Source organism: Myotis lucifugus, unplaced genomic scaffold (genome assembly GCF_000147115.1).
Source record: "Myotis lucifugus unplaced genomic scaffold, Myoluc2.0 scaffold_107, whole genome shotgun sequence".
In the NCBI taxonomy this organism is placed as follows: domain Eukaryota; kingdom Metazoa; phylum Chordata; class Mammalia; order Chiroptera; family Vespertilionidae; genus Myotis; species Myotis lucifugus.
In genome coordinates this window covers 1,789,069-1,798,653 of record NW_005871155.1, presented here as the reverse complement: position 1 = coordinate 1,798,653, position 9,585 = coordinate 1,789,069, and the positions used below count along the sequence as shown (strand labels likewise).

The window sequence follows — 9,585 nt, the reverse complement described above, 5'->3', positions numbered from 1 at the left end:
ATCCGCTTTAGGCTCCGCCCCGGACGCGGCGCGCCGATCGCAGAAGAGGCACATGTCCTACTGAATGGAGCTGGTCGCAGGTTGTTACGAGCAGGTCCTTTTTGGATTCTCTGTACACCCGGAGCCCAAGGCGAGCGGCGACCACCAGGTAAAAGCCGGGGCGCCGAGGGACCCCGGGAGGCGTGGGCGGGCAAGGTCAGGTCTGGTTCCTGCACGGCCGAGGTAAACACTAAGCCAGAGGTGAACACACCGTCTGATTTCTTAGGGATTAATTGACGAATCAAACTCAGGAGACTTCAGTATAGGTTAGCTTTTTAAAACATGGAGTCGGCATTTCATAAAACGAGATACTGTGTTTTGGTAGATATTTTTTTTACCACGGTACACAAGGAAAGCAGGCATTTCTGCAAACGGGCAAATGAGTCGCAGATGATGGATTTAAGGGTCGCTTTCATAAATTGACAGCCAGTTTAGGTGTTCCCTCTTGCACTGAATTTCTGTCCTGGAGTTTTACAAAATATTAGAGCCGGCTCAGGATGATACTGACTCATTATTACTGGATCTGTACTGTGGGGCCATTGCTTGCAGTGAAGGTGCAAAGACGCCAAGGGTATGGATCCTGCGCCAGAGACCTTCCCGACAGAAGCAGAGAGGACTGGGAGACAAATGTATGGAGGGAAATGACAACAAAATACAAGTATTTTACTAGATGTATGAATAAAAAGTTAAGTGAATTGCCAGTAGTCAAACAGGTAATCGGGATATACCCAGGAGTAAAAAGATCTTTTAGTCCAGCACTGTTTTCCCCCCTAATCACTCCTCTAAGTATCTCTTCAAAACCTGTTTTATTGAGTGGTGTTTGTTTTTTTTAATCTTTACTGTTGAAAGTATTACCTGTGTTCCTCTTTCCCCCATTGACCTCTCCTAGCCTGTCCTGCCCCCCACCCCAGGCCTTCACCATCCGATTGTCTATGTCCATGGGTTATGTACACTTCTTGGTTGATCTCTTCCCACCCACCTGTATCCGCCTTCCCTCTGAGATTCCACAGTCTGTTCCATGCTTCTGTGCCTCTGAATCTATTTTCTTCATCAGTTTATTTGGTTCATTAGATTCCATATATGAGTGAGATCATGTGATACTTGTCTTTCTCTGGTTTATTTGCTTAGCATAATGCTCTCTAGGTCCCTCCATGCTGTCTCAAAGGGCAAGAGTTCCTTCTTTTTTAAAGCTGCATAGTATTCCATGGTGTAAATGTACCACAGCTTTTTTATCCACTCATCTACTGATGGGCACGCTGTTTCCAAGTCTTAGCTATTGTAAATTGTGCTGCTATGAACATAGGGGTGCATATATCCTTTCTGATTGGAGTTTCTGGTTTTTTAGGATATAGTTCTAGAAGTGGGATCACTGGGTCAGATGGCAATTCTAAATTTAATTTTTTGAGGAAACTCCATACTGTCTTCCATAGTGGCTGCACCAGTCTGCATTCCCACCAGCAGTGCACGAGTGTTCCCTTTTCTCCACATCCTCACCAGCACTTGCATTTGTTGATTTGTTGATGGTAGCCATTCAGACAGGTGTGAGGTGATATCTCATTGTCATTTTAATTTTTATTTCTCTGATGATCAGTAACTTTGAGCATTTTTTCATGTCTCTTGGCTGTCTGTTTGGAGAAGTGTCTATTTAGGTCCTTTGCCCATTTTTTAATTGGATTCTTTGTCTTCCTTTTGTTATATTGTATGAGTTCCATGTATATTTTGGATATTAACCCTGTATCAGATGTATCATTGTCATTTATGTTCTCCCACGCAGTGGGCTCTCTTCATTTTGTTGATGGTGTCCTTTGCTGTGCAGAAGCTTTTTATTTTGATGTAGTCCCATTTGTTTTTCTCCTTAGTTTCCTTTGCCCTAGGACAGTGGTCGGCAACGTGCGGCTCTTTGGCCCCTAGGGTGTGGCTCTTCCACAAAATGCCACGTGCGGGCGTGCACGTACAGTGCGTTTGAAACTTCGTGGCCCATGCACAGAAGTCGGTTTTCGGCCAGGGCGAGTCTATTTTGAAGAAGTGGCGTTAGAAGAAGTGGGGGGTGTCGGTCGGTCGGTAGGTTGGGCAATGGGAGACGCAGTGCAGGGGAGGCGGGCGTGATTGATTCATGCACAAGTTGAGTGAGCCAGTCAGTCAGCAGTCTCATGTGCAATGGTTAGTGCTAGTCACTCCCGCAAATCGCGCGCGGGTGACAAAAGTACCTACTCGAAGCATAAAGTTACCTGTATTTTTCCAACCAGCTGCAAATCCTACAGGTATTTTTGTCATCAATTTAAGAATTGTAATTATTTTGTGTTGGTGGCTTTATTATTATAAAATGAGGACGTTTATAGCAAAGGCCAGCTTATGAGTACCCTAGTTAAGTTAATAACAATGTACCTACCTATACAGTTTAAGTTTAAAAAATTTGGCTCTCAAAAGAAATGTCAGTCATTGTACTGTTGATATTTGGCTCTGTTGACTAATGAGTTTGCCAACCACTGCCCTAGGAGATGTATTGGTAATCATTGAGTGTTTCTTAATGGAGAAGTCAAGGTGTCAGTCTTGAATTAACCAGAAAATTAGAAGTATGTGACTTTAATTGCTTTTGTTTACTTTGTTTTCTATTCTGGTTATTAATCTGCCTTGTGTGACATATTTTGAATGTTTAAAGATGGTGCTACTGATTATGTTCTCGTTGTAATAATGTTGCTTACCATGTTCCAGACACATGTAGGCTCACAGCAGTCCTCTGAGGCAGATACAGTTATACCCCTGTTACAGATGAGGAACCTGACATTGAGATGATGGAGTGATTTGCTCAAGGTCACACAGGTAGCCTGGGACTTAAATCCCCAGCTGTCCCTGACACTTGAAGCTCTTAACCATTACCCAAAACCGCTTCTACACCTACACAGAAAATAACATTTCTTCTGGCAAAGGTTATTCTTTGATTTATGGCCACAGTAGCCTCCCCAGGAATGTGTGTCTTTACTCAAAAGAGCCTCCCTGGTTTTTTAGTGATGGAAGGACTATCGATGTAGTTACTTAAGATTTAATTTGCAATAACACCATAAAAATATATTGAAAGAAATTTGGTGGGTTTCTTTTCCTTCCTTGGTTTGTTTTAGTAATACTTCTTGATAAGTCTTCTTTAATTTGAAAAGTGTGTGTGCATATATTTGCACTCAACCAGTCACACTTATCCAATCCAAAAGTTACCTGTCAGTAAGTGTAGAGTTCTTGAAATCACATCATTGGTCAATCTCTAGGGCTTATTTTAGTACTAATGGAAACATACTATTAATCCTTTTTATTTTTTCTTTATAAGACTTGTGATTATAGTTATCTCTGTGCAACATTTTATTAGTTTGTTTCTCCCACAGGAATGGCAGCTCCATTAGAACAAGGACTTTTATTTTTTGTGTTCACTGCTATATATCAACTGTCTAAAATGATGCCAGGCACATAGTAGTCACTTAGTTTTGAAGTGAATAAATTCAAATCAAACATTTGAATGAATGAACAGTATTTACTTAAATATATGTAAATTTAATAAGGAGTTAAGGATTTGGCTGGGAACTTAAAGTCCCTGTAGTCCAGTCTTCATAACTGTTTTGGAATCATGAAACTCATCATTACAGTCCTACCTTCTTATTTTATCTTCCTTATTCAATTATCAGGTTCTTTGTTTTAATCTACATATCATTGCATAGTTTTTTCTCCATTTGTAAGATCTATTGGTAGTTTTCAAGGATTGTGGAACCACTTACCAGTTTCTAGAGAACTGTGATGAGATTGTGACATTGATCGATTGTATGTATGTTTTACTCTTCAGCAGAAATGGACTCCTGTGGCTGACTTCACGCACCATGCCCACACGGCCTCTTTGTCAGCGGTGGCTGCAAATAGTCGTTTTGTAGTCACTGGGAGCAAAGATGAAACAATTCATATTTATGACATGAAAAAGAAGATAGACCATGGGGCTCTAGTGCATCACAATGGTAAGAAATTATATCCTTCAAGATAATAATGTTGAGGTATTACTACTTTACAGTTTGACTTTAGTTGCACAATTCATTAAGCAGATTCTGTGCTAGGAAATACAGAAATGAAAGAAATGTGGTTCTTTGTCCTTAAGTTCACAGTCTGCTGAGAGACAGAAGGGAAGCGTTTAACTCATTTCTGGCAGGGGTTGGGGTGAAGGGAAGGAGGAAATGAATTTTCACTGAAAACTTCCTTAAAAGAGGAATATCAGTTGTTAGCCAGGTGAAGTTTGCAAAGAGGGAGGGCATTGCTGGCAGAGCACGCACATGAGGAGCACAGGTAGCAGCAGCATATTGATAGCTAGCTCTCCTGAAGGGGTAGCACGCACCCAGCAGTGGGCCACATAGGTACGGTCCTATTTTCAGTTTATAGAAGAGAAAACCTTGGTTCAAAGATGTTACCTGACTTGCCCAAGGTCACAGTACAGTGGAACTAGAAGTTGAACCTGGTTCTAGAGCCCATGTTTTAATCACTAGTGTGCATGGGAAGCTGCAAGCAGGTCAGTATTACAAGAAGGATAAAGTGAAGGCTGGGGTGGCTGGAGAAGTAGAGGGGGCCAGATCCTGGTGGTCCTTGCGAGGAGGAGGTTATGGATTGAATGGGAGGGAGGAGTGATCTCCGTTTGAGGAACGTGCTGGCAGTTTGGATATGAAAGAGGTCCTGACTACGAACAAGCAAAAGCACTGATGAGAGCCGCCCAATTGAATTCTGAGGCTGTGATTTGGTAACATCACTGCAGTAAGCTACAGGCATTTCTGTAGAGCAAGGCAAGTTTCTTGGTTTGTGCAACAGGACTGAGTTACAGGGGAAATGATTTTGGTGAAAGGATAGTTTAGGTTTTCAGCTTAGGGAAAATGGGTTTTTAAGGGTCTGCAGATCTCTGAACTAAGAAAGCAGGCGGAGTGGAGTGATGGGAGGCATGAAAGGGCTGGAAAGACGTGAGTTGTGGTCAGAGAATAGAGTCTTAGAGTTCAAGAGTTCTGACGTGGAGCAGCTCTAGGTGGCAGCAGTGTTCAGGCTGTGGGTGTGAGGGACTAAAATACAGAGAAGGCAAAGGTCACTAGACTTGAAGAAGTCATGGTTGGGTTCTCCACACAGATGGTGCAGTTGCCCAGGAGAGTGGCAAGATCAAGCAATAGAAAGACTGAACCGGTCATTTATTTTCTCAGTATTGAACATTATATTCTATTTTCATTGCGTTTTCCCAGAAGACAAAGAATGATGGGTTCAACATGTATTCAAGAAAAGGGAATGGAAAGGAAGAGCTCAAATTAGTAGAATCAGTTGATATGTACTTAGTTTAAGGAAACTCAGCCAGGGAAGTTGGTTTCCTGCAATTAAGATAGGTACCCTTTTTCCTATCCTGTCTTCATGTATTTTAGAAGTTCCACCCAAGCATTGGTATCTAGTAGTAAGTTTGGAGTGATCAGTGTCTGTCTTAAATTAGGTAGGCCTTAGCTACTTTGACAAGTATCTTTTGACTCCTCAAATATTGTTACCAGCTATCTTCTAAATTTATGATTATGGGAATGTAGAGCAAAAAAGTGAACTGGTCAGTTCAAATCTATATCTACAACTAGAAAAACTCTGCTGAAAATATTTGCATAGGCTTGAACCTATTATATTAAAAAATTAATTTTTCCACAAGTCGTTATGGTTTAATTCAGTAATACATTGGATGTTTTCTTATCACAATATGGCCTTCAAACCAGAAGTGGATTTGCATTCAAAATATTAATTTTCAATATTAATTTTGCCTATTTTGTTTTTCCACAGGCACAATAACTTGCCTGAAATTCCACGGCAACAGGCACTTAATTAGTGGGGCGGAAGATGGACTCATTTGTGTCTGGGATGCAAAGAAATGGGAGTGCCTGAAGTCGATTAAGGCGCACAAGTGAGTCCTGACCTTTCTGGTTGGTGGTCTCCAGGCGCCAGTCAAGTTGGGGGCTAACTCTTGGTTTCCTTTTAGAGGACATGTGACCTTTCTTTCTATTCACCCATCTGGCAAGTTGGCCCTGTCTGTGGGGACAGATAAGACATTAAGGTAAGTCACTAATGCCCAAGAGCATCTCTACTTAGTTGTGGTCTTTGCTCTCCCAAGTACAACAGGAACCCAAAAAATATTGTGATATAAGGAAAGGTTGAAAGCTAGTGAACCTTTTCATACTGGGAGGGAAAAGTGACAAGCTCTATATTCAAACATATACATTACCTTTCAGTCATAAATGTTTTAGGAGGTGAAACCTTTTGAAAATATATTAAAGGGATGTAGGAATATCCTTTGCTATAGGAAAAATGGCCATTCTTCGGAATAGCCATGTATTTAGTAAATTTTCATTTGAGTAAGTCTTCATTATGCTTACCTTTATATTTAGTAGAAGTTAGTGATCGTGCCATAAGTGAGCTTCTTGTTTTACAGAACATGGAATCTTGTGGAAGGAAGATCGGCATTCATAAAAAATATAAAACAGAGTGAGTATTTTTGTTTGGAATGCGAATACACACACATTAGTCTTTGCCTGCTCGATGGTGGTTACCTCTGAGAGCAAATACTTTGGATTACTTGCTTTCTTCATTTTATTTTTTTTATTATTTATTTATTTATTTTAAATATTTTTTTATTATTGATTTCAGAGAGGAAGGGAGAAGGAGAAAGAGATAGAAACATCAATTGCTGAGAGAGAATCATGGATTGGCTGCCTCCTGCATGCCCCCTACTGGGGATCAAGCCTGCAAGCTGGGCATGTGCCCTTGACTGGAATCGAACCCGGGATCCTTCAGTCTGTAGGCCGACGCCCTATCCACTGAGCCAAACCGGCTAGGGCTGCTTTCTTCATTTTAGATTGAGATTCCTGTTGCTCTGCCACCTACCAGCTCTCTAACCTTTAATGATTCTTTGAACTGAGCTTATTGTCTAAACCTGAACCCCCAAAATATGTATCATGTTAGTTGTGATGTGAAAATGTGCATTATAAACATTTGCTACTTTTATTATTACTCTATCATTTTATTTTTTACTTATGAAATGAACAGGTTTTGTTTTTTAACTTACAGATGCTCACATCGTGGAATGGTCCCCAAGAGGAGAGAAATATGTAGTTGTCATACTGAATAAAATAGATGTCTATCATCTTGACACAGCAGCTGTTAGTGGCACCATCACAAACGAAAAGAGAGTATCTTCTGTTACGTTTCTTTCAGTAAGTAATCAGAAATCAGTGGTGGATGTTTAGTGTGTATGTGATCGTCTGAATTGTTTGATATTCTGGATATTCTTTTTCTCTCTCTTAGGAGTCTATCCTTGCAGTGGCTGGAGATGAAGAAGTTGTAAGGTTTTTTGACACTGATTCATTAATGTGCCTCTGTGAATTTAAAGCTCATGAAAACAGGTATTTTTTTTAACCAATTTATTGTGTGTATGTGTACAGCCTCAACAAATATTATATGCAGTAGTTTCATAAAGCAGCATATATGTTTTATGAACAATTGCAGAGATAGAGGTATCTGCATATATATATGACATCCAGAGTCTGAGAGGATAATGGAAGTGTCTTTGTGGCCTTAGTAAATGCAAAAGTGATAAAATTGTTGTTAGGGTCACCAAAGAAGGGACGCATGAGGCCAAAGTGGTAAGGGATTATAAATTTATTAGCAGATGGGCTGAGCCCCAAAATGGCACCAGCCCCCAAAGACGGTGAGTTGGATGGTTTTAAGGACTCTAGGAGGGCTTTTTCTGGGCAGACAATTCTCTGTGCAAGTGTGGATTCTGGGAAACTCCAGAAGGGAGAGATAATGGTCTTAGCCAGTGGAATGTGGTCTACGCAAGTGGAATGTCCATTGAGAAGTCCCAGGGGAGGGGGTATCAATTCAATTATTTGATCAGACCTAATAGTTGTCATCAGGACTAGTCACTCGCACAAGATACTTTTCTAATGATTTCATTAGTCTTGGTGCCTGAAATCAACCATATTTGAACAGGAAAAAATAATTAAAGTCTTGAGCTTTGCCCTGACCACTCTTATCTTTTTACTTTATTCCCCTTGTCCACATCTTCCTTCTGTATACCCCACTTGTTTTTCCTGCAGAAGAAATACTGGGCATTATAGACTTCAGTTTTGTGTCAGTCTCTTACCTCATACTGCTCACTGTATTTCTAGGGGTAGAGTCTGAGTCTCAGAGTAAATAGTTAAGTGACTTTGCTCTTACTCTTGGGGCCTGAAATCAACCCTATTTCCACTGTTAGCTACTGGAGGTGGGATCCAAACCTGGTTCTATCTGACTCTGCCCCTGCTTTTCCCATTATAATTTTGAAAAAGGTGATAATGTAAAGAGTTATACTTTAATATGCTTCATTTGCATGTTCTACATCTTAAGTAAGTCTTAGTTCTTACCGTATTTTCAAAGTAATAGTTAGGTTTTAAGAAACCTCTCTTTGTAAATATAGTACTCAGAATACTGCAATCACTGTACAGACCTAGTTAACATGATCAGGAAAGGGGGAGTGGGACCTAGGGATGAAAAAGGAACTTTTTTTTTTAGTATATTTTTATTGACTTCAGAGTGGAAGGGAGAGAGAGATAGAAACATCAACAATGAGAGAGAATCATTGATCGGCTCTTTCCTGCACACCCCACACTGGGGATCGAGCCCACAACCCAGGCATGTGCCCCCGACCGGAACTGAACCCTGGACCCTTCAGTCCACAGGCCGATGCTCTATCCATGGAGCCAAACCAGCTAGGGCAGGAACTGTTTTTAAAAAGAGGAGAGAACTGCTGTCACCCTGGCTCTGAGGGGGGAAAGAGCCCGATGTATTTCAGGAACAGATAGAAGGCCCATGTTATTAGGACAGAGTGAGCCAAATGGTACACAGCATTGGAGGACGTTAGGAAGAGTTTGAATTTCTATTAAATGCCTTTGTAGATTTTGTTGTGTTTGTTTCTTATTATGGAAACATTTAAAGGCAGATAAACCAGTGTAAGGAAGCAGCCCCTGTAGACTGACCATCCAGCTTTGGCAGTTGTCAATTCATGATCAGTCTTGCTTCCTAAATATCCCCAACAGCTTCCTCCTTTCCTGTGTTATTTTAATGCAGATCCTAGCTTTGTAGAATTTTAAGCCTGGGAGTAACATGATTTGATTTCATTTTTAAAAATTGTTGGGGGGGCCTGGCCAGTGTTGCTCAGTGGTTGAGTGTTGACCTATGAACCAGGTCATGGTTCGATTCCGGGTCGGCACATGCCTGGGTTGTGGGCTTGGTCCCCTGTGGGGGGCGTGTAGGAGGCAGCCGATCAATGATTTGCATCACTGATGTTTCTGTCTCCCTCTTCATTCCTCTCTGAAATCAATAAAAATATGTTTTTAAAAAAATTGTTAGGGGGCAAAAATGAAATCAGAGAGGCCAACTAGGCTACTTCATAATTCAGGAAAAAATGATAGTACCTTTTATTAATAGGGGAGTCCTATGTTTTAATTAGCTGGGCAGTTATGAAGTACCTGAGGCCACCAGAGG

At 40.9% G+C, this 9,585-nt stretch overlaps 1 protein-coding gene across 4 annotated transcripts in view; it reads left to right on the top strand.

Annotated features, from left to right (window-relative positions):
* The first annotated feature begins 10 nt into the window (after nt 1–10).
* PAK1IP1 (PAK1 interacting protein 1) overlaps nt 11–9,585 on the top strand; it is a 12,138-nt gene continuing 2,563 nt past the window's right edge. Inside the window, exons 1-7 of one of the 4 annotated variants that reach the window (XM_006092929.3) lie at nt 11–148; nt 3,866–4,028; nt 5,848–5,968; nt 6,044–6,118; nt 6,494–6,546; nt 7,129–7,274; nt 7,366–7,463. In XM_006092929.3, coding sequence (XP_006092991.1) covers nt 65–148; nt 3,866–4,028; nt 5,848–5,968; nt 6,044–6,118; nt 6,494–6,546; nt 7,129–7,274; nt 7,366–7,463 — 740 coding nt within the window. In that variant the 5' untranslated portion in view covers nt 11–64. Of the gene's footprint in view, nt 149–2,573; nt 2,860–3,862; nt 4,029–5,847; nt 5,969–6,043; nt 6,119–6,493; nt 6,547–7,128; nt 7,275–7,365; nt 7,464–9,585 lie in introns of those variants that run through there. The other 3 variants (XM_014459351.2, XM_023757392.1, XM_023757391.1) reach the window with 3 other exon arrangements.